At 32.9% G+C, this 25,937-nt stretch overlaps 1 protein-coding gene across 1 annotated transcript in view; it reads left to right on the plus strand.

The window, feature by feature from the left end:
- The window catches only part of DYNC2H1 (dynein cytoplasmic 2 heavy chain 1), a 315,287-nt gene that overhangs the window by 97,367 nt on the left and 191,983 nt on the right, over positions 1-25,937 (plus strand). The window contains exons 54-63 of the mRNA XM_054592495.1: positions 3,001-3,155; positions 4,839-4,976; positions 10,551-10,664; positions 11,495-11,655; positions 12,586-12,709; positions 13,508-13,629; positions 16,048-16,134; positions 19,847-19,973; positions 21,511-21,652; positions 22,232-22,341. Coding sequence (XP_054448470.1) covers positions 3,001-3,155; positions 4,839-4,976; positions 10,551-10,664; positions 11,495-11,655; positions 12,586-12,709; positions 13,508-13,629; positions 16,048-16,134; positions 19,847-19,973; positions 21,511-21,652; positions 22,232-22,341 — 1,280 coding nt within the window. The remainder of the gene's footprint in view (positions 1-3,000; positions 3,156-4,838; positions 4,977-10,550; positions 10,665-11,494; positions 11,656-12,585; positions 12,710-13,507; positions 13,630-16,047; positions 16,135-19,846; positions 19,974-21,510; positions 21,653-22,231; positions 22,342-25,937) is intronic.

Below are 25,937 nucleotides of genomic sequence, written 5' to 3' on the forward strand. Positions count from 1 at the left end.
GTGTTAACTTCTGCTGGACCCTGTATATATGACCCTAGTGATCTGAAGGGCTTCTTGCATTGTTTAGGGGTCTTTGGCTAATAGGCTAAACTTTTTATATTATTACTTACATATGCCATGGCACTCAATTTATACCTGAAAAAGTTTCATGATATTCTTTGAGTGTGGGCATAATATTTTCTTAAGTATAATATCCTCATTATGTTCTCTAGATCCAAATTAATTTTCAGTGTGATACTATATATTTTTTATCATACAGTCATTCATTTATTTATATAACCATCTAATCATCAAATACTTATTGAACTTGTTTTATTTTAGGTACTGAGCTAGATACTAAAGATGACTTATGAGCTCATAGTCTAGTAATAGTAAGAATTATGTTATATATAAACATAAAACTGATGTAGCTTGATAAGTGATGGTGGGAGTTTTTATGAAGTACTGTGGAAAGTGAAACCTCTAACTGGTAGATATTATAGGAGTTGAATATCCCCCGGGCAGGCAGTTTGGGGAAGGTTTTCTGTTTAGAGTGACTAGCATGTAAAAGGCTTGGAGCAATGAAAACAAGTAATTTTATGGAACTTTAAATAGCCCAAACAGTTGAAACATAGGATGAAAAATAGTAGAATACTAGATGAGGAGAAAAGGTAGGCAGGGCCAGGTAATAAAGAGCCCTCCATGTCATACTACGGGATTTTGAATTCTAACTTGTGTGTGATATGGGGTAATTGAGAGATTTTATTTTATTTTTATATTTTATTGTTTATGTTATTACAGTGATCCCAATTTTTCCCCCTTTGCCTTCCTCCACGAAGCCCCCCGCCCTCATTCGTGCAGGCCATCGCTATACTGTTGACCATGTCCGTGGGTCATCCATGTATATTCTTTGGCTAATCTCTTCACCTTCTTTCAACTAGTCTCCCTCACCCTCCTCCCTCCCTCACCCTCCTCCCTGCTTATAACTGTCAATCTGTTCTTGTTTCTATGCCTATGATTCTATTTTATTTGTTAGTTTATTTTGTTCATTAAATTTCACATATATGTGAGATCGGTTTATTTGTCAGTCTTTCACTGACTTATTTCACTTAGCATAACAGTCTCCAGGTCTATCCATGCTGTCACAAAAGGTAGGAGTTCCTTATTTTTCACTACTGCATAGTATTCCATTATGTAAATGTACCATGGCCTTTTTATCCCCCCATTTACTGATGGGCTGTTAGGCTATTTCCAATCTTGGCTATTATAAATAATATTTCTATGAACATAGGGGTGCATATATTCATTTGAATTGGTGTTTTAGGGTTCATAGTATATATTCCCAGAAGTGGAATTGCTTGATCAAAAGACAGTTCCATTTTTAATTTTTGACAAAACTCCATACTGTGTTTCCACAGTGGCTGCACCAGTCTCCATTCCCACCAAGGGTACATTAGGGTTCCCGTATCCCCACATCCTTGCCAGCACTTACTGTTTGTTGGTTTATTGATGATATTAGTTCTGGCAGGAATGAGTTCAAATCTCATTGTGGTTTTAATTTGCAACTATCTCATGAGTAGAGACATTGAGCATTTTTTCATATGTCTATGGGCCATCTGTATGCCCTCCTTGGAGAAGTGTCTATTCAGGTCCTTTGCCCATTTTTTAATGGGATTCTTTGTTTTCCTGGTATTGAGTCATGTAAATTCTTTGTATATTTTGGAAATTAAACCCTTGTCAGATGTATCATTGGCAAAAATGTTCTCCTATACATTGGATTCCTATACAGTAGGTTCCATTTTCATTTTGATGGTGGTTTCTTTAGCTGTAAAAAGGCAGAAGCTTTTTAATTTAATGTAGTCCCATTTGTTTAGTTTTTGTTTCCTTTGCACTCGGAGATATATCTGTAAAAATTGCTGCTATGTGGGATGTCTGATATTTTACTGCCTATGTTTTCTTCTAGGATTTAAATGGTTTTGTGACTTACATTTAAGTTTTTTTTTCCATTTTGTGTTTATTCTGGTGTATGGTGTAAGTTGGTGGTCTAGTTTCATTTTTTACATGTACTTGTCCAATTTTCCCAACACTGCTTACTGAAGACTGTTTTTACTTCATTGTATATACTCTTTCCTCCTTTCTCAAATATTAATTGACTATAAAGTCAGGGGTTGATTTCTGGGCTGTCTATTCTGTTCCACTGCTATGACCAGAGTCTTGTTTCAGAAAGAGAAATTTCTGGGCCCATCTTTTTGTTAAGTTACTGTAAAACAGATTGGTATAGGGAGAAACAAAAGGCAATTGGACCACTATAGAATAGCTATTGCAATAAACTCAGAGGAAGGAATGGATTTGGGCAGAAAACAGGAAGTAATCTAAGGGGGACCTTATTATATAATGGCCATGGCATACAAGGAAGGAGTAAAGAATTTTTCTCAGGTTTTTGGCTTAGAAAAATCATTAGCAGTTGATTTTATTTACTGGTGTAGGGAATGCAGAGGAAAATAGATTGCGGCAATGAGAGGAAGAGGATCTGTTTGGTCATGGATATGTTGAATCTAATATGAACGTATTCTTAATTTTTTGACATTTGAAATGCAATTTCTCCCTGCATCAAATGGGAGTGGATAGGTGTTAATTTGGTTTGGCATTGTTTTTCCTCTTACGCAGTTTTTATTGAGCTTACTTCCGGATTACATGTGTAATGTTGCTCCAGTTTATGTTGTACGGCAACCTGTAGATATATCTTTCTAGCAGAAATAAAAGTGTTCAGGGGAAATATATAATAATAGAAAGATTAAATAATTAAATAACCACTGGGATTAAATAATTCAAAATTCATAAGGAAATAGGAGCTATGAATAAATATCTAGGAATGTCTGTGTTCCTTTAAGTAAAGATGGTATCTCATATTTATAGTTATATAGGTGGAAGAACCTGGTATGAATTAAACATAGTTAAGGTAATGTTCTCTGAATCTAATTGATTACGCATGTATTAAGTCACTTTGTTTTCTCTTTCCAGTTGATCCTGATTTTTTAAAATCATTTTTATTAATCCACGAATCTTGTAAAGCATATGGTGCTACACCAAGCCGATACATGACCTTTTTACATGTGTATTCCGCCATTAGTAGCAGCAAGAAAACGGAATTATTAAAAAGACAGAGTCATTTGCAGGTATAATATTGGTAATTTGAATTATTTCACTCATATACAGAACAATCCATGTGGCATATATTTAATATAAATATTGTACGATATTAAATGCCTCAAAACAAACTCACTTATGTACCTGTGTTGTCCACTAAATTGTAGTAATGGTTTTGTATTTATTTTTTATTCAATAACTGTTTCTTTTCTTAACTGTATGGTATTTTTGTGCTTTTATAGCTTAGAAATTTAGAAAGACCTGTTAATTAAAACATAATATACAAGATTATGCTTTATAATAAACATTACAATTAAAATTTTATTTTATAGAAAAATTCTATCTGTGCCACTTAGTACATTCTGAACATTTTTCTAATCTATATTTCTCCAATGGGGGCTTAAACTTAAATGTGGCATTAAAATGCCAGCCTCAGAATTTGTCAGAGAGCACTTCCTTTCCCAAGTACCAGCTTCTGTATGTTAATGCTATAACTAGGATTTATCTTAATTTCCAGTTAACTTTATTCTTCTTTCTAGTAATTCACTTTTATGTATATTAAGCCACTAACTATACATGCGTTGGGAGGGTTAATTTCCTGATTTAGTTCTGTATGATGCTGTGGATAAGTCACTTAAACTTGATGAGTTGCAGCTTAATTGGGCAGAAGTTGTTGTATGTGTGTATTTGATAAAGTATATATTTACAGAACCAGCATGGTGCCTGTCCTTTATGTTGGGGCCTCAGTAAATACTGGTTACATTTCTTTTTTTGCCATTATTATCTCCCAAAATCTTCTGACACACATCCAACTCATATTATAGAAAAGAGGGAATATTTTTATGTCCATTCCTCGGGTCTTCATGGACAGTAGGATGGGGTACCATAATTGCCAGGCCAGGGTCAAATGACCACCCAAAGAACTGGTAAGCCATTTAGAATGATAGCCCGCTAGAATCTTATGTGAGGCAGTGTCTTATAAAAAATATAGGTACTAAACAGACAAATCCAAATGTTATCCAGTATAAGAAGGGTGGCCCTTGAGTTCTTTCAACCTGTCTGTGAGACTAAAAAATGGAAAAAATTTACTGAGGGGTTTTTTGGGGTTTTATTTGCTTTCCATTTTCTTTCCCATTTAAAGCAGTAGTTAAAAACCCAGTGTTTAATCTATAAAATGTGTTGATCTGTTCAACTTTGATTTTTTAAAAATGTTTTTTTATTTATTTTTAGAGAGGGAAAGGGAGGAAGAAAGTGAGAGAGAAATATCAATGTGTGAGAGAAACATTGATTGGTTGCCTCTCAAACAGGCCCCAACCAGGGACCTGGCCCAGCCACAACGCAGATTTGCCCTCACCAGGAATCAAACTGGTGACTCTTCGCTTTTTCGGATGACGTTCAACCAACTGAGCCGTGCCAGTCAGGGCTCAGCTTTATTGTGATGTTTTAAAATCTGTTTTTCTTTAAACCTCTGTGGAGTGTTTTACTACATATTAATGGGTATACAATTGAGTGAATCAGTATAATTAGCAATAGCAAAAATATCATAAGTTTTCTTGTGAATGTTTTATATGTGCACATTTACATTTTTGCTTGATTCTTACAGTCTTTTTCCTCCCTTCCTCCCTCCCTCCCTCCCTCCCTTCTTTCTTTCCTTCCCTGTGTGAGCATAAAATTTCTGTCTAAAAAATATTGCCAACATTTTATTTATGTAGGCTGGTGTATCTAAACTAAATGAAGCTAAAGCTCTTGTGGATGAACTGAACAGAAAAGCTGGAGAACAAAGTGTATTACTTAAAATTAAGCAAGATGAAGCAGATGCTGCTCTTCAAGAGATCACAGTATCAATGCAGGTAATGTTTAGAGTGTATGCAAAAATGCGAATTATAGGGAGACCATTTATACCTGATTGTCATACCATTTTAGTTACGTGATTTAAAAAATACTGCTTGTCTGTGGTGAGTCAGACTGATAGTATTGTGTACTTGAGCTTTTGTGGAAGAGCATGATTTTTCCCATGATTTTTTAAATTGAATTTATTGGGGTAACATTGGTTAATAAAATTATATAGGTTTAAGGTATACAGTTCTATAACATATCATCTCTTTATTGTATTGTGAGTTCACTAACCCAAGTCATGTCTCTATCACCAGTTATCCTGCCTTTACACTCTCCTGCCTCCCCCTTCCCTCTGGTAATGATCATACTGTTGTCTATGAGGTGTTTTGTTTTGTTTTGTTTTTTAATTTTAACTGTATTCTCCTCAGTTCACCATATAATATTTAATCTAAATCCTGTATGTAGATTTGTCTATAAATGATGTTGTTTATCCTCTGCTAGTTGTTTTTTTTATTTTATTTTATTTATTTGTTTGTGACTTTCTTTTTTTTTTAAATTTATTTATTTATTTTTTCAAATACATTTGTCTCTGCCTTCCCCCCACCACTTTCCCTTGCCCCCTCCCTCAACTCTTCCCCTTTGGTTTTGTCCATGAGTCCTTGCTATATGTTCTTGACTCGCCCCTTCCTTTCCTTTCCCCCGCCCCGCCCCCCCTCCCTCCTTCCCTCTTGTCTCTGGTGGTTTCTTTTCCGTTCAGTGTTGCTGGTCTTATTTTCCTTACATCTTTGTATTGTTGGTTAGATTCCACTTATAGGTGAGATCATATGGTATTTGTCTTTCGCCCCCTGGTTTATTTCGCTTAGCATAATGCTCTCCAGTTCCATCCATGCTGTTGCAAAGTTTAGAATTATCTCCTTTAGGCTACAAGGGTTTTCCCTGCCTTTATTTTCTCAATATTTATGAAATGTCTTTATCCTATTTATATTTTCATGATCTTTTCAGTTTTTTGATTGCATCCCCTTTTGTCATTGCTTTTCTTCTGTAAACCTTTTCAAGGGTTTTTCCAACGTCTGTCTTTGCCTGGGTGCTCTTTTCAGACTTCACACCCTCTCAGGGTGCTCTTGCCCATTCGCTTACTTTGTACCACTAACTACGTACTGACCCTTACTGAATCCATCTTTTTTGTTTTGTAGCCTTAATCCTTCCTCTGAGCTTCAGATTCAAATATCTAATAATATGTTAGATATGTCTTCTTGGAAGTCCATAAACATTACAATTTGAAAAAGATTAAAAACTGAACTCATAATTTTCCTCTCCTGTATTCCTTCCCTTGGTTATTGGCACCACAATATAGCTAATTATTCAAGACAGAAGTTAAAAAACATACTAGCTTTCTTTTCCCTCAGATCTTACATCTAATGAATCATTAAATTTTGTTAGGTTTACTTCCTTGATTTTGTCTTAAATATATTTGCCCATTTTAGTGTTGGTGACCATTAAACTGACTTCAAGCCTAATGCCTTTTTTATTTCAACTTATTTCAAAATATTTACAAAACTAATGTAAAGCATGTATTTACAAGACTTCAAAAAGCATACATCTAAATAAAAGTGGCACAAAAGTTCTTAAAAAAATTAGAAGACTTATAAAGCTACAGTAATCAAGGCACTACTGGTATAGTGATAGACATACAGATTATTGGGACACTCTGGGGTCCAGCAATAGACTTACACATATGTGGTCAATTATTTCATACAAAAGTACCAACTAAGTGGGGAAAGGAAAATGTTTTCTTAAAAAATGGTGTTGGAATATTTGTATATCTATGTGGAGTGAAAAACTACTGAATTTTTACCTTAAAACTTATATGAAAATTAAGTTGATCATGTATCTACATGTACAGCATAAAATTATAAAATTTTAGAAGAAAACATAGGAGAAAATCTTTATGATGTTGGTTGAGGCAAAGATTTCTTAAATGTAATACCAAAATAGAAGATAAAAATGATACATTGGATCACATCAAAATTAAAAATTTCTGCTCATTGAAATAAATTCTGAAGAAAATTAAAAGGAAAATTGCAGACTGGGAGAAATTATTTACAAAACATGTATCTGATAAATTATATGTATCCATAGAAAGTATTTTAACTTGATAATGATAAAGCAAAAAATCCAATTTTAAAAATGGGCAGATTTGAGCATACTTTTTATGAAGGAAGATATGTGAAGGGTCAGTAAACATATGTAAAGATGCTCAGAATCATTAGTCACCAAAAAATATAATCCCCTTGTTTTCAGCATTAGGCCTCGTCCTAGTTGTTAAGTGTGCCTGTTGATCCCAAGTCCAGAAATTCTTTGACTTAATTTCTCTGAAAAGTAACCTTTTGTCCAGTCTTACGCTAGTCATGAAGGGGAGTGGTATGACTCCCATGAACTGCGTATTTTCAAACTTTTAAAAAATGTTTGGCAAGAGTTGAAAAAGCACCAGGTATTCCGTATTTTTCCTCAGGTGCCTATAGCAGTCTCTCATAGTCTCCTGACTTGTTTCATGCTGAAATGGAACTCTGCGTGGTCACACAGTTGCCATTCTAGGATCATTCTTCATCACCCCTGATTTACTCCTTTGTTTCTGTGAAGTCTGTTTCCCAAAGAGCTTCTTCAGAAAGGATACATGAGAAATAACTTGGAGATAGCACATACAGGAACATTCTGCTGGGTCCTTGGTTGGTTGGTTGGGTGGTGGGAGTAGTATGCTATCGCTATTGTCACATTTTCTATCTCCCATTGTTGTTACTGAAATGCTCAAAGTTATTTAATTCCTAATCTTTTGGATGTGAACTGTTCTTTTTTCTCTTCTGAAATCTTTTTAGATCTTTGTTTTCCTTGCTCTAAAAGTTATAACATTTGCATTGGTCTAGGTTTATTTTTATTCACTGTGCTGAGCACTGTGGGTTCTTTCCACCTGAAAACTTTTTTTTTTTTCAGTTTGGGTAATTTCCTTAAATTATTTGCTTGATAATTCCTTTTCCTTATTTCTTTGTTCTTGCTTTTTAGCATGTTTATTATTTCGTCTTTGAGCTTCCTTGTCTGGTTCTCTAATTTTCTTGTTTTCTAACCTGTTTTCTTTTTTATACTTTTGGTCTACTTTCTTTAGAATTTCCTCCACTTTAGTTTCTAATTCTCCTACTGACTGTTTTTTTTTTTTTTTAATCTTCACCAGAGGACATTTATTGATTTTTAGAGAGGGAGGGGGCAAGAGGGAGGGAGGAAGAAGTGGGGGAGAGAGAGAGAGAGAGAGAAAGAGAAAGAAAGAAAGAAAGAAAAACATCTTTCAATTACCTCCTGTACACGCACCAACAAGAGACTGAACCCACAAACTAGGTAGATGTCCTGACTAGGAATCAAACTGGCGACCTTTAGTTGCACAGGATGATGCTCCAGCCAACCCTGCCACCTGTCCAGGGCCTCCAACTGAGCTTTTCATTTGTTATGTTATTTCTAGGAGGGTTTTTTAAACCTCTAAATGTTTCCTTATGGCAGTGTTCTTTTTTTTGTTTGTTTGTTTCAGTGTTGCAGTATCTCTACTTAGTTTTCAGAAGGTATTTTATGAAAGTTCCTTTTTCTCAAATACATCATTTTATTTTTTGCTTTCTTCTCACTATTCACTGAAGTGGCTTTCTTTTTGTCTGGTCATCTTCATTGGAAATCTGAATATGGGAAGGGGACTTATTATGTATTGTGAGCTTCACAAAAGGGTTATCTGGACTGATTTGAATTACTTAATGAAAAGATTTCACCTGATATATCAAAATAAATTCATTCGCATATGGGAAATTTTGAAAGGCAATATTTCCACATAATTGATGGTTACGTACACGTTCAGTGTTTTGAAGATAATTCTATTGAGTTTCTGACCTGATAAGTAACATATCAGAAAATCAAATGTAACTTTCATACTGTAAAACTTCAGCATAATTTTTTTTCTCAAGGCAATTTGGAACCAAATTTATATAAATATTTATTTAAAACAGCAAGCCAATCTGAGTGTTAAAAATACCTCTCAAGTGCTTCTTACCTTTAAAGAGTAATTGGAAATATGAAAAAGTAAAGGCTAAATAAAAGATAATACTGTTAATAATTGTGTATTTATAAAAGGAAAATATTCAGCACTATGTGTGCCTGTGTTCTCTCAGACTAGTGAACATTAGTAATATGCATTGCTTTAATACTCTTTTCTCTGGGATATTCTAAGAGGTTTTTCTAACACTGTAGCTAGTTTTATTGCCTGACAGAAGAATAAGTATGCATCTCCTGAGTTAATTAATTTTGCTTAATTGTAAATAGCAGACATTTCTATTTGTTATTTTTGTAAAAAAAAAAAAAAAAAGGTATAATCTGAAGTGATAGTTTAAATACCAAACCGTGCACTTTCTAAAGCTTTTGCCATAAGGAAAGAATAAATTAAATGCAATAAGCATTCACAAGAAGTATAACTTCCAGTTGGAAGAGAAAGTTAAAGAAAGAAGGCATACTTCAGCTGGGCCTTTATGGAAGATTTTTGATTTGTGCGGATGGAGAAAATGCTTTCCCTATTTAGGAATGGTAGCAGAGATACAAAGGTAGAAATGCTTGTGGAATGTAAAAATTCTATTGAGCTGATGATGTGTAAGGTACCTGAAGATAAGAGTGGGATATAGGGAAAATTTGGTTGGTTCAGTGATTGTCAATTTTGGCTATAAATTGGAACCACTTGGGAAGTCTTTAAAAATATCTGTGCCCTAGCTGCATCCAGATTCTAAGTATATCAACATATTTGGCAATAGGACACCAGGTTTTAGTTTTTAAGCCCCCTAAATGATTATAATATGGCTGAGAACACCTGTTGTAAGGACTTTTGACAGGTTTCTTGATGAATTACCTACTTGGTTTTTCTATTAGTATCAATAAACCAGATACAAACATTCACACTTTTCAAGCATTTTTATGTATGTAGGACCCTTGATTTTGCATTCATGAGCAAAAAAATCCACGTATTATTAGTATACAATTTAATGTTCTTTGAAGTTTTACTAATTTTGTTCATATATTGGCATCAAATTATTGTCATGATTTCAGTTAATTGATCTCTAAAATAAAGTGTAGAAACACAAACTTCTAATATATTATAGTCTCCAAGAATTACTAGTTTCTACTATTAGAATTGCAGAAGACGTCATTTTTAGTTCCCTCATTTATGAAATGAGCATAATAGTACTAACCTCTTTACATTGTTTATTGCGAGTGTTAAATGTGTTTTATGATCATTTTCTAGTTTATATATTTCTGACTCATTTTGTTTTTATACATATAATAAGAGTTTAGTGCTTTGCTGTTTAAAAAAATGAAAACAAATAAACCATAGGAGCTTTTTGATAGTAAATAGAGTAAATTGCATCATTGGTTTCCCAGGCACTTTAGAAATTGATGTGTCAACATTAGAAAAACATTTAATAGAAAATGTCCTTTCAAAATAACTCATTTTTGTTATGCTTTTAAATACTGAGTGCATTAAAGTTTATCAGAATGCCATTTAAATATTCTTATAGGATGCGAGTGAGCAAAAGACAGAACTTGAAAGACTTAAGCTCAGAATAGCAGATGAAGTTGTTAAAATTGAAGAAAGAAAAAACAAAATTGATGATGAATTAAAAGAAGTACAGGTAAGTTAAAAAATGGAAACATTGTAAGAGCCATTTACATTTTTGACTACCAGTTGTATGTATAGAACTTTAAACAATATTTGCTGAAGTTATTTTCTAGTAATATGAGGAAACGGGGCTCTAACAAGAATATTATTTGTAATAGAGAAGCAGGAAGGAAGTCTTTGAGGAGAAGTAAGCAAATTAACTGATCATAGTTAAAAAGTAATCTTTGTTTTCTGTGAATCATGTTTTAAATGTAGAGGGAAAAAAATGTGTCGTGGGTAAGTAAATTAGGACAAACTTTTTAGCTCTTTTTCTTGAGACTTGACTAAATTAACTAACTAGTTCTAGAATATAAAGAGCCTTGAACATGGCAGCTTGTCTCAAAACAAAGTAGATTTTCCAGATTAGATGTTGCAGTTATGGTGGCAAGAACTCTTACATTCTCAGCTTGAATATCTTGTATGTTATATGCTTTAAAGCATTTTGATATTGGAAGAGAAAGCACATTAGTAACTTGAGTCATTTTTATTAAGATTACAAATATGCAGTAATTTGTAATGAGTTAATTTTTATGTACATCTTTTGAAAGCAAAAATACCTTTGTCAGTTTATTTATTTTGTTTATTCTATTACAGTTGTCCCAATTTTTTCCCCCTTTGCCCTCCTCCACCCAGCCCACTCCCCTCTTCCACAGCCAACCCTGAACAGTTGTCCATGGGTCATTTATACATGTTTTTAGACTAATCCCTTCCCTTTCTTTCCACCATTCCTCCCTCTTTCATTTCCTGTGGCAGTTGTCAGTCTGTTGCATGTTTCCATGTCTTTGGTTCTCTTTTGTCTTTTAGCCTCTAGTGAATGAAGCAAAACTAGCAGTTGGAAACATTAAGCCAGAATCACTTTCAGAAATTCGCTCTCTGCGAATGCCACCTGATGTAATCAGAGACATTCTTGAAGGAGTTTTAAGGTTGATGGGCATCTTTGATACATCTTGGGTAAGCATGAAAAGGTAAGTTTTTAGAGTTGTGAACAATGTTATTATTTTCAATGAATTATATATTCCTTTATATTCATATTTAAAAATATTTGCTATATTGTTTCCCAAACTGAACTTCATCTAATGCCTGGTTGTACACTTTACCCTGATATTTCAAGATTTTCTATGTAACACACATTGAGATCTTTATTTTCCTTCATCCATAAGTTACTTTTAAGGGTATCAAAAGAAAAGGAAAGCCTTAAAGTCTTTAAGAATTTCTCAATAAATATGATAAATTATTGGGATATTTGGTCCTTACACAGTACAGAACCTTGTGTTTACTATAATTTACTGATGAAGATAATACAGTCACTAGCCTCAAAGAGTCTTGCACTCTTGGCAGAGACTGAGAGATGAGGACCCCAGAAATAGTTCAAGAGGAATGTGTATTACAAAAGACTGAGTAGTAACTAAATATGCAACAATGCATCTTCAGGTTTTATATTATAGCAGTGTTATTACGGTATTCAATTCCATTTTAGGAATTAGATTGATAGTAAAGTCCTTTTCTGTCTGGAGATGGGAGAGGAGATTTAGTTTCAGAGAACACTTTAAATGCTATCTTAGCAGAAAAATTTCTTGCGTATCCTGGAACATATGAGTACCCAGTAATCCACATAATGGGATGTGGGTAGGATAACAGGATTGCAATTCCTGTATTTCAGTGCACCAGGTTATTCACAGAATATTAGGAATACTGTTGTGCATTTTTTTGGAATTTCTCCTTGTTTACTTTTAAAAAATGGATAGTCCATTTGAAGCTTTCATACTTCAGTTCCCTATTATTTTGTTAGCTAATAAATTAAAACTAGTATATACACCATTTTGTTAAATTGATACTTTTGTAAGAAATAGCAAATTTTATTTAACCCCATTTGATGTAATGTACTTTAATTTTAGTTTTCTTGCCAAAAGAGGTGTGAGAGAAGACATAGCAACTTTTGATGCACGAAATATTCCAAAGGAAATAAGAGAGAGTGTTGAAGAACTTCTTTTTAAAAATAAAGGATCTTTTGATCCAAAGGTAATTTTTAAGACTTATGCTATAAATTGTCTTTCCATACTATATAATATTCTTCTTATTAAAAAGTGATGAGTTATTATCAGTTGCATAGCTTGTCTAATAACTAAAGATAAAATAGCTATACATGTTATAATTAGGAAGCATTAACCAACAAAATTTGGTAAACTAGAATCCAAGTTGGAGGTGGAGAGGGGGGAGGGGCGGGGGTGCACATCTTAGGCTTTCCTGTCAGTGGTGAGTTCCCAGTCTATCAGGTCTTAACTCCCAGCTTGCTTGGTATGCTTTTCTTCCTTCCTGTGTACTTGATATATAATAACAGATAACTGTGTTAGGATACTTGTATCTCATTTCAGTGAAAAATTTGAATTCCATGATTCTGTTTTATTTTACATCCCTTATTCTAAATGTTGTGTACATCTTTTTTGACACTAATAACCATGGTTTGAAAATTGCTTTTATTTAATAATAGGTATCCCATGTAGAGAAGAGAAAAAATGGATACTTGGATATTGTTGTGGACAGACACATATTCATCATAAATGTGACAAATAGAGTAGTTAATATATTGATAAAAACATTATTATATTAAAGATTGCATGAGGTTCAAAAAGATTTTGAAGCAAAAGTAAGGAGTACCTTAATCAAAATAGCAATTCACTTTGTTTTCATTGAACTGTAAAGCAAAATCTTCATTTTGGGGGGTAATTTATGAAATAAATGCTTAAGTAAAATATACTAGAATTAACTTGGCTTTTATTTTAAATTAAGATGCTGGATAACTTCTGATTGGTTTTTCAGAATGCTAAGCGTGCCAGTACTGCAGCTGCTCCTTTGGCTGCCTGGGTTAAAGCAAATGTTCAGTATTCCCACGTCTTGGAACGAATACAGCCTTTGGAAACTGAGCAGGCAGGATTAGAATCGTAAGTGACATATAAAATGTAAACAATTCTAATCTTGACTTATTACCAACAATTTGATGACTTAGTTATATTATTAGGATTTATTTATGATTTCTTGTCTATATCTAAAAAGGAAGCTGACAACATTAAAACATATAAACTGAGCCAGTTAATTGTAAATTAGATGTTAAAGAGACCAAGAAAAACCAAATAGAAGGAGACAGAAAGCAGAATCAATCACTTTCTTTTTCCTACCATTATTATGTTGTTGGTAGGAAACATAAGTTGGATAAGTTGGTATAAGTTGGTATAAATAAGTTAGTATAAGGATAAGTTGGTATAAATATTTTTAGAAAAAGCTAAAGTTTTGTAAAGGGATAATATTAAAGTACAAAATAGTAGGTTTTGGAAATTTAGAGCTTTTATATGTGCTCTTGCTTTTTAAGTCCTAGCAAATGTTTAGGGTGAGTAGGGGTAAAATTTAACCATTTATTTTTGAGTCTTAAAAATCTCAATTTACTATTGTTACTAGGTCAGCATAATATTTTATCTCATTTTTTCTCTGCAGACTAAGAGAGATGCTATGTTCTTGATTGTTCATTGTTTGACATTATCTATTCCTACTCTAGACAAGAAGTAAATTCATAATGTAATTTGAAGTTTTTGTGTTAAATAATGTTAAATTTATACATTATTTTGCCTACATAAATATTTTTCACAGCTGAGACATGTTTTGAGTATATTTCCTTTCTTGTATAACTCTTTGTTATTTGTAATATTAATAATTTGTTTTTTCAATTGATAATTTTTTTAGAAGATTTTATTTATTTATTTATTTATTTATTTATTTATTTATTTATAGAGAGAGGAAGGGAGAGGGAAGAGAAGGAGAGAACACTGATATATGGTTGCATCTTGCACACCCTCTGCTGGGGACCTGGCCTGCAACCCAGGCGCATGCCCTACGCTGGGAATCAAACTGGCGACCCTTTGGTTCACAGGCTGGTGCTCAGTCCCTTGAGCCACACCAGCTAGGGCTCCATTGATAATTTTTTTATGTTTACATATCACATTTATTTGTGGTCTTCCTTTCAGACCCTAAGACATAATCAGGATCTATGTATTTTATTTAATTTTTCTTAGCATTATCCTTCCTAGAGCCATTTGTCGTTGTGTTTCATTGTGGATTAGTTCTTCCTGAGACTTATCTTCACCATTTTCCTGGAATTATCATTGCTATTTTCTGATTGTATTCTTTTATTATGGGGCCCTGCCTTTCTCTTTCTTAATTCAGTCCCTCATTTTCTAGAGTGCCTCCCCCACATTAGCTTTCTAAGGAAGTGTAAATGGGATGAAAAATATTTTGAGATCCTTCGATGTCTAAAATTATCTATATTATACCATTTGGGCTGGGTTTAGAACACTAGGCTAGAAATAGTGTGATGTCACAATTTTGAAGGCCTTTTCTGTTGTGATTGTTCTCAAGGTATGGTCCCTGAACCAGCAGCCTCAGTGTCACCTGGGAACTTGTTAAAAGTACATGTTTTTGAGCTGCAGTCATACTTACTGAATCAGATGCACCGGGGGTGGGAGGGTGAGGCCTTGCAGTCGGTGTTTTGACAAACCTTCCAGGAGATTGTGCAATGCACAAATGCCTAGCAGTATACAGCAGTGTGCCCTGGGCCATTTGATAGCAGCCTCTCAACATTTGTGGGTATTTTGGGGGGAAGAGGTCAGGTGTTTCTCTAGAAGAATCCTCATAGCTTCTGCTTGTCTTGTAGGCAGGGATGGATGGGGGTGGGTGGAGGGTATAAGCTCGATTTCCAGGATTGTGTTAAGAAGGTAGATAGTCCACCCTCAGTGGGGGAGGCAGTCTGAGGTAAAAATCTTTACATTGTCGACTATTAAACAATCCTCTGTATTTTTAGCATTCTTACTATCTTCAGAGGTACCTGTTGTCTACATTTCCTGAGCATTTTAGAATTTTTCTTTTAGCTTCTCTTCCTGCAGCCATTCACCTCTTGGCTTTTTGCATTCTGGTATGTTAGTTATCACCTTTCAAAATTTTATTAAATCACTCTTTTGTAATACTTTTCTCCTTTATTATCTTTCTTCTTTTTTATTCCCTTGGTTTCATTTGGTAGAGTTTTCAGAAGGGATAGTAGATAAACATTTACCATTTATCTATTTTTACCATTTTTATCCAGAAATCTACACACATGTGTTTTTAAGTATAAACTGGAAATGGTATGGTTAAGTCAGAATACAATCAATTTTAGCATTGCTTTTCAAATCAAATTATAGGTTATTATGGCTACTGAATTATTGACAGTTTTAATTGTCATTTACTTACTGCAAGATGACATTATAAGGTGCTATTGCTTCATTTTGCTGATATCTAAAATGAAATGAATTTTATAAAATTGAATTATATTTTAGAAATTTGAAGAAAACTGAAGACAGAAAAAGGAAACTAGAAGAGCTTCTTAATTCTGTTGGTCAGAGAGTATCAGAACTCAAAGAGAAGTAAGTTTTATATTTTGTATATTTTGAAAACATACCTCAACTACTTTGTAATTTTAAAAATCTGTTATAATTACTATTTTTACTTCTTGTTATTTATCACTAACATTGGAAAAGGTATAAAATAATATAAAAGGTATTTCTTTTTTTAAAAATGTTTTCATGGTAAGAACAAAAATATTTTAAGTCTTCATTGGAATAGTTATCACTATATAAATATAAATATATATATTTATTTATTCCCAAGCATTGGACAATTGAGCAAAATTAATATAATGTAATGAGTTAACATTGAGAATGTTTACATTTGGTATTCCTGTTTCTTTATTGTTTTGACTTTAATATTTTAGGCTCCTTTATTTCAGATGATGCTATTCTATAATTTTCCATGAGGGTATATAATCACATTAAAAAAATCCATTCTTTTAACTTCGTCCTTTTTGGTGTTAAAAAAATATTCCCTGTATAAATATTATACTCAAATTTAAAGATGATTTATGAATATTATTAATCCCAAAACTTTTCATGTACTTCTGGGTTCCTGTAATTGCTATTTAGTGTAGAGTAGAAAATAATAGGATGACAATTATTATAAATGTGGGAACACTTTTCTTTAAAAAAATGTAAAGATTGGAAGATGGAGCATAGAGTAGTCCCCTCTGATATACAGAGGAATATGTTCTAAGACCCCTGTTGATGCCTGAAACTGTAGATAATACTAAGGCCTATTTATACTATATTTTTTTCTTTTATATACATGGCTATGATAAAATTTATTCTATGAATTAAAGTAAATATGAACAATAACATAATAAAACAGAACAATTAGAACATTATACTATAATAAAGTTGTGTGAATGTGGTCACTAGTTTTAGGGGACCCTTTGTTGAAGTCTTCATATATACACACATTGCTTTTCACTGTAACATGTTGCCATCAATTGGAACGTGTTTTCTGTTCATGTTCTACCCACAAATTTAATGCTTCTTCCATCTTAACTCAGTACTTACCATGCAATGTGGTCATAAATTTTGCAGTTCTGGATGTAACAGCAAAACTAACATGAATTTCTTTTTTCTTTTTCACAATTTCATGGATAGAAGATTCATTGTTACCATAGATCTTAGGAACCTCAACATATGACTTTTTTTCTCCTTTCCTAAGTAGAGAAATTTCTCATTTTCACGTAAAGGAGCACTTTTCAGCTTTACTCTGGCATATCTGAACTACCAGCGTCACTACTTTTGTGCTTTGAGGCCACTATTAAGGAAAATAATATTACTTGAACACAGCACTGTGATACTGCGACAGGCTATCTAAGAACCCAGATAGCTACTAAGTGACTAGCGGCAGGTAGCGTGTACAACAGGGTGGACACCCTGGAAGGAGGGATGATTCACTTCCCAGGCATGCAGACCTGGATGGTATGAGATACCATCATACTACTGAGAAAGGGTCACGCTAAAAATTTTTGAATTATTTAGTTTTGGAATTTTCTGTTAATATTTGTGGACTGTGGTTGACAACTGGTAACTGAAACTGTAGAAAGCAAAACTACGGGGGTGACTACTGTATGCAATTAAATATAGTATATGTTATTGTTTACTTTCAGTTTTATAAAACTAAAATTCTCTGTAAATACTTTTTTTCAAGTGGTGTGTTACATATCCTTTTTTCCTTAAGGAAAAATCGAAATTATTGTACCAAGAAATAAATTAATCAGATTAAAACTATGAATTTTTTTCTCTATGTAGTCAGGAAATAATTATCTATATATGTTTACTTATCGAAAAACATAAGCCAAAAAGAGAATCTGAAACCCATAAATTTAGTGTTTTCAATATTCCTGAATAATTTTTATTTTAGAAATATAGGGGAAAAATCACATCATTTTCTGAGAAGCATTAAAAAATAGTGTATTCTTTTTAAAGTATTATATGCTCAGAATCAGTACTTAATATTCAGCTCATTGTCCAGTATTTAATGAGTGGTTAGCATATGGTAGCGATGTTTTAATTTGTACATGTGTCAAGTGTTGTACTAGGCACTTAGTGCATGTTTTTAGTACTTAAAACAGTACTGAAAGGTGGATATTCTTCCATTTTACAAATTAGAAAGCTGAAGAGTAAAAAAGGCAGTTTTTGCCTAAGTTGAGCGGCTAGTAAATTACTAAGCTAGAATTTGATTCTAGATTTGTCTACTCCATGACGTTTCTGTTTTTAATCACTACAAAATATTACTGATATTTGTAAAGATTATTATGAAAACCTTCAGAATTAGCTTTGAATTTTAAGTAATACAGAATGGCATTTTCCATTTTAGAGTCATTATCAAGAATGAATGAATTCTGGTTAATCTGCAGTTACTTATCATGCTTCTTAATTAAGATTTAATTGACTCTAGGTTGTGAGTGATGATCTTATTTTCTTGTGTATTTACAGGGATAAGGGAGTTGAAAAAGTGAGGATGATCTATCAATTTTTAAGTCCTAATTTGACCATGTTAAGGAGACATTTGTCATTTTTTATACAACTTCAACAGAAATATGCAAATCAATTTAATTCAGCAAATATTTATCACAAAATCATGTACAAAGTGTGGTATGAATTGTTGAGTTGAACAGAGGTGGAGCTTCTGTTCCCAGATCTAGAACAGTGTGTCCAGTGGACTTTTATGAATTGATGGAAATGTTCTGTAATCTCTGCTGTCTACTATGATAGCCATTAAAGATAGATATGTGGCTATTGAGAACTTGGAATGTGGATAATATGACTGAGGAATGGAATCCCAAATTTTATTTAATTTTCATTAATTTAAATAGCCACCTGCAGCTAGTGGCTACCATATTGCGTATGTGAGTTCTAGAGTTTTATGTCTAAGGGAAGAAGGAAAAGAGCACTTAAAGAGGCCATAAAGTGTACTGTAAAGTTCATGCAGCCTAATATCAGATGAACCTACACATAAATTTTTAGCACCTCTGCTAAATATTGGTGAAACCTCTGTAATAATCTGTGGATATATTTCCATATCCTGGGCATTTTGTAAGTGCCTACTTGCGTATTTGTTGAAGAACTAAGTAACCATGTGGAATTTACTATTTAGTAAAACAATAAATTTGTACAGGCATTTTTTAAGGAAAATAATTTTTAAAGTTACACACTTTGGTGTATGGGCATGTAGGGAGAGAATATATATACTTGACTAGATATTTGAGGTGAATCTAAAAAATTTATATTTTTGATAGGTAGATATTTAAGGGAATTAAAATGAGGAGTGAGGTGGGGATAAGGAAGGGATAGAAGGTATTCTACGCAAATGGAACATCTGGAAGAAGGGCACAGCAGATGAAGGATAGAGCATTTTCTGAGAATAAATAATTACTCAGATGTTTATATAGAGTTTTGTTGGGCTGGAATGGAATGAAATATACCTGAAAAGATAAACTGGATTATTCTTATGGCAGGGTCTTGAATATCATATGGAGAAGTTTGTACAATAGGTTAAAGCCTTGTGAGAAATCTACTCCTATATCTATAAATATCTATATCTATCTATCTATATACACACACATACATATGTATATGTGTTCTGTGAATGATATTTTAAACAAATAATATTATCAATTAAATTCTCATAGAAATAAGTTTGTTTTACCACCTAAGGATAAATTAATCCAGTCTGTCTTAAATTTCTTTGCCTTTAATGTATTCATAGATTTCAGAGCAGGACTTCAGAGGCAGCCAAGCTTGAAGCTGAATTAAGCAAAGCACAAGAAACAATTAAAGCTGCAGAAGTCTTAATTAATCAGCTTGATCGAGAACACAAGAGATGGAATGCTCAGGTTTGTTTAAGAGAGAAACATAAAAGGGCTTCCTTAAAATATAGGAGATTTATAATGTAATGTATTTGTTAAATAAGAAGGAACTATCCATTAATTTTCAGCTGGCTTAAAAGAAATTATCTAGATATTAATGACTGTTAAATGAATTACTCTTTAAGCAAAGTATCTTTATATTAATGGGTTTTAGACATAGCAACCTATTTCTCTTTTTTGTCTATGCTATTGAGGGGCAGGGCAGGGATGAAAAAGAGTTGATAGAAAATGAAGGATTCTTTAGAGATTTTTTTTTTTAACCTCCCTTTACCAGGATAGTAATTTTAGGATTTGATACTGTTAGCCATTTATTTCTTCTTTGAAATACTCTTTTAAAATGTTGTCTCATGTGTTTTGTTTGCTTGCTCTCTTTAACCAGTTAGATTCCCTCCCTCACTACATTCTCCTCATCTGCTCCTCCACTGATGTTTGATTGGCCTCAGTATTCCCTCCCTCATCTTTCTTTGCAGCTGTTCTGGAGTCATTTCATCCGGAAGAATATCACCTTTACTCTGATGCTGACCAGAGCTATATTTCTAGACTACTGAGTTTTAAATTCGTGTTTCCAACTATACTTTAGATACATGTGCTTAACTGTCTCGGGAACTCAAACATAATATGTTTAAATGAACGTATTTTCTTTTTCTCATCTGAAATCTCTTTTATTTCCTAGCTCTCATTCTTTCTTCTAGGCATCAAATCCAAAGATGTGGTTGTCTTAGACTCTTCTGTTTGCTTGTCATAATCCATTTACAAATGTCTCTCATAGTTGTCTTCTATCCTTAATTACTTCATGCCAATTCTTTTTTTCTCCTGAATTCTCCCAACTTGTCTTACTTCCATCTGACCAATTAATTGGTTTATTCTTCATTTGTCAGTTTAATTGTCTTTCTAAAACCCAGTACATAACATTAGTCACTGCCCTGTTTAAACACTTCTGATGGTTCCTTGTTACCACAGGGTAAAATAGAAGCTCCTTCGCATGGCGTGCAGGACCTTTCACTGCCTTTCTCCATCCAGTCCCTCTGCCTTTCTCTTTTCGTTACTTCTGAATTGCTCTTCTTTCTCCTCAAGCTTATTTTTTAGCTACACTATGCTTTTAACTAATGAGTCTCAGTGATTTATCTTTGTTTTGTGCCTTTGTTCATACTCTCTGTATCTTAATTATATTTTACAAAGTGATGTTAAGTCATAGGGCATATTAAACTATGTGATGATATTTCTGCTTTATAAAAAATCATTAGACACTTTCAGTGACAAAACATGTTCATCTTTAGAAATATATTGGGATTTTACACATTTGTTTAATATCAGCAGGATCAAAGGTCTTGTTGATATTTTTACATTTTGACAATTGTATTCAAGACAAGGGTTATTACTTTAAATCCATAAATGATTTTTTTTCTATAGTCAAAACTCTTAATTATGCAGCTGTCATTTTTTTTTTTTTTGCCCACGTTAAAACAAGTCCATAGATTACTCTCTCTCTCTCTTTTTTTTCCAGGTTGCAGAAATAACAGAGGAATTAGCTACTCTTCCTAAAAGAGCTCAACTAGCTGCTGCGTTTATTACATATCTTTCTGCTGCTCCTGAGGGTCGGAGAAAAAGCTGTTTGGAAGAATGGACCAAGTCAGCTTGTCTTGAAAGTTTGTATTTAGTTATCCATGAATTTGAAATTTCAGTACACTAAAAATGAGTACTTCGGTTTTTGTCATTTTACTTTTTTAAATGGGAAAAAATATCTAAGTTAAACTACACTGTAGCTACTTTAGATTTGCTGAATTCTACAAATGTTCTGAGAATTGTTTTGTTATAATGGTCTTTTAATCCTAAAATCATTCAGTGAGACTGAGACAACTGAACTATTTTTGATATCACATGAATGCAGTTAAACACTTTATGACTTTAATTTTTACTATAATTCCATATCTTAAGATGAGATGCAGGAACTGCAAAATCCCTTGTGAATTTTGTGCTTTTCACAAATTATTATAGTTATGAAACATTCATTTAATAGAAATACTAATTAACTGAGTTTTATTTCTTTGCACTTGTAAGCTTATTTTCCCCTTAGCTTTTGGTGTTAAATGGGGAAGAATGGATTTAATATTAAAGCTGGTTATGAGGTTTTTGTTTGAGCATATTCAAAATAGTTGTTTCCCCTTGTCAAGGACAAGATTATTATAGTGAAGTGTATAATATTATTGATATCTTTAACTTTTCAGAATTTGATCTAAGGAGATTTCTTTGTACTGAAAGTGAGCAGTTAATTTGGAAAAGTGAAGGCCTACCATCAGATGACCTGTCCATAGAAAATGCTATTGTTATCTTACAGGTAATTAATCAGTTTTAATTTTCTCATTAGAAGTAATTCTCTTGAAAGTTGCTCCAGGAAGTACCTTCTCCAAATTCTTAGGCTTTCTCAGTTGTTTTCCTAGTTACATAAGTGTGAAAATACTTTGCTAGTGAAAATCCGTTTATGATTCAGTTGGTGAATCTATAATTTTCAGTATAATTTATTTTTTACCTCAATATAAAGGTATAAACTAAAGTGGCATTATTTTGGTGGTGGCAAAGTATGCTAAATTGATCTAATAGTAATAGAAATATATTAGGAATACCTGATTCTCATGTGTTTGTATAGCTCCTTCATCTAGCATGTATTATTTTATATTTTAATTTTGTTTTGTAAAATAAAGTCATACAAAGTAAAGATGAGTTAAGTTTTGAGTTTAAATTAGAGAGGACCATGGGCATATTTTGGAAAATTGTTCTTTCACATAGTGTATGTTTCCCAAGTCATTTAAAGTTGAAACTATTAGCAGTGAATGTGAAAAATGGACTCCAAATCATGTGTACAGATTATTTTTTGAATGAAATTTGATTTTTACCATTAACTTGGTTTACCTTTCTGTTAATGGAACTTGGAAGATAATTTCCCCCCCTCTTGATAATGTGACTTTTTTCCTGTTCTTTCTATCTTAAATAGCATATAGTCCATAACACCAGTTTGTCTTCTCTACAGCCCTCTTCCTACACACAATTTTTTTATTCCATAACTCCAGAGTCTCAAAGAAAACATGAGCACTGAATGCTCATAGAATTATTAGATTTGTATTGTGAGCTCTGTTCATTTCTGGATAATTTAGTTTGATTAGTCTTACTAATCAGCTGATGTACTTCGGCTCATTACATTGTCATTTCACCAGTAGGGAAGTTGCTGACCAAAAATTAAACAGTTTTGTCTTCTTTTAATTTGATTTGGCTTGTTCTTTAATTTATTTTTGAACATCTTTCATTCTTATTTTTCACACTGGAATTACAGATCTGGAACTCTAATAAATGTGTATGGATACAAATTCATTATATTATTGCAAACTATGTGACTTTTATTACATTTGTTATTCCTTTTCCAACGATTTATAATCACCTCTTCTTGCTTTTCTGTAATCTAAGAAAGCAATCGTTTTCAGATTTAAAAGACACAATTTAAATATTCTTCTCTTTTTATTCTAAGAAATTTGAGGTAGGGGTGAATTTGCCTTTAGAAAAAATACATTTATTGCAATTTTTTATTTTTTACTGATGATAATTTAATTTTACTGATGGAAATATTTTTGTATGTTGAGTTACCTTTTATAGTAAGTACTGGGAAATTTGTTTTTGAAATTAATTTTAATAATTAGATTTATTTTATATTTAATATTGCCAAGTTTCTTATAAATACTTATATGTTTTTTTATGACAAAACAAACATCATTTGGAAAAATTTTTTAGGGTAATTAGTTATTTTGCCAAAATGAATTTGCCTTTATGGTCAGTACTGTATCTCAATTTTAAAGTATACTAGATTTACAATAAGCCATTACAGTTAAGGGTGTGATTGGAGAACACATATCTCATTAACATCACCCTGGGATGTATACGAAATTACATCTCTAAAAACATACAAATTGGATTTCTGGAATTCTTCCCTGAGAAAAAAATGGCTAAGCATAATGAATAAAAATTATTTTTTGAATCAGAGAGGTAGCACCTCCCTTCATTAACTATACTAGAGCTTTTCTAAGAGTTTCCCTCTCTGGGTGGCTTTCCACATTTAATGCTGTAGACACCGACTTAATTGGTGCTAAGAAAAGCCTTTTGTGTCAAAATTACTCCTTTGTCTTACAAACGTGTTTGAAATGATCATATTTATGTGAAGCTAAATATTGAAGTGCATATATTGTCTGGGAGAGGAAATAGTCAAGTAATTGTCCATCATTGACCTAGTAACAAGAATTAGTTTTATTAGAATAGTTGAAAGCTTACATGACCTGTGTCCTTGAGGGGCAGGGGAGAACTTGGTTATGATGCCCATATGTCCTGGATTGCTCTGATTTATGCCTGTTGTCCTGATGGAATTATTTATAGTTTTCCTTTTACTCTCAAAAGTGTCCTGGTTTGATATTTTTAGTGTTGTGGGGCTCAGTGGATAATGGAGAGTATAAGGCTATTAGAAACTATAGAAAAGTGTGCATGAAAAGCATTTAAAAAGAAGATGGAAAGGATGATTAATAATTTAAATGTCACAGTATTATAAGTTTTTTATTTAAATCTTACAGTATTATACATTTTTCTTGTAAAGAGATGTATTGAATATTTGATTTTTCTGTATATAGACAATTCAGTTTCAAATTAATTTTCTTTAAACCATTTAGAATTTCTGAGATTATTTTTTTCTGCCATTCAATGTATGATGAGGAAATGAAAATTAATATTAATCTAAAGAATATGAAATTACAAAGGTAAACCACATAGGGAATTGTTTTTTATCAAATTACAAAATAAAAATAATATTTACATAGTACTTATTGTGTTGTGCATATATTACTATTTACAAATTTATACAGGTAAAGCACATAAATACTTAACTTATTAAATTGTCAAATCAACCCTATATAGTAGATATATTTTTACCAGGACATTGCTCGCATGTGTTCTCTCTCCCCCGGCCCCCTTCTCTCTCTTTCTCTATCTTAAGAGAGAGATTCATTGTTAGATAAATCTCTCAACGCTGAGTTAAGGGTTGCCATTGGTGACTCCAGACTTACCATTATAAGAGTGTATGTTCCCAGACTGTATGTCTTCACCTTTCTGCCCCACCCCTCCCCTCAGTGCATTTCTGCCAGCACCCCAAAAGAATTCTGGTTGATAGCTTGGGTCACTTGCTCACCCCTTGAGTACAGGCTAGGTGATTGATAATTCCATTAGAAATACGTTGAGTGGGGCATGAGGGGTAGGCAAAGGTAGCTCTTCACTCTAATAATTTTTCTCTTCCCCTCCCACTCCGTGTAAACTGCTTCTCATTTATTTCCTACCAGTAGAGATGTCTCAAATCTTGGCCCAGTAGTGAAAGCTGCCAATCTACAAGTCATCCCCACTTTAATTTTACATTTATTCAACAAGTTTTGTGGAATCTGTTTCTCAGAAGTGTAATGATTTTACTCTATTCTAACTACAGTCACTGCCATTGGCTTCATTTAGGCCTTTATCATTTTATACCTGGAATACATTGTTATTACCAGTTTGTCCCTTGCCCCGATATCACTTCTTTTACTGTTGTAGTGATCTTTTTAAAATGTTAATCTGATCATGAGAGTCCCTAGATTAATATATTTAAGTGACTTTCAATTTCCTGAAGTGTAAAAATTTCATTATCCCTAAACATGGCATGAAAAATTCTTGATCAGAAAGACTGCAATTACTCCTGCCATTTTATGTATAGCATCTTTGCCTTCACTTATTTAGTCAAACTGCGCCCAACTACTGGTAGTTTTCCAAATGTACCCAGGCCTTTTATTCCTCTCTCCATTATGCTGTTGTCTTTGCCTGAAATGCTTTTTCACCTCTTTGCCTAACTAAATCGAATTTATCTTTCTTAGTTTGACT

The sequence above is a fragment of the Pteronotus mesoamericanus genome, unplaced genomic scaffold, assembly GCF_021234165.1.
Source record: "Pteronotus mesoamericanus isolate MK-2021 breed Mesoamerican mustached bat unplaced genomic scaffold, CSHL_Meso_final scaffold_36, whole genome shotgun sequence".
In the NCBI taxonomy this organism is placed as follows: domain Eukaryota; kingdom Metazoa; phylum Chordata; class Mammalia; order Chiroptera; family Mormoopidae; genus Pteronotus; species Pteronotus mesoamericanus.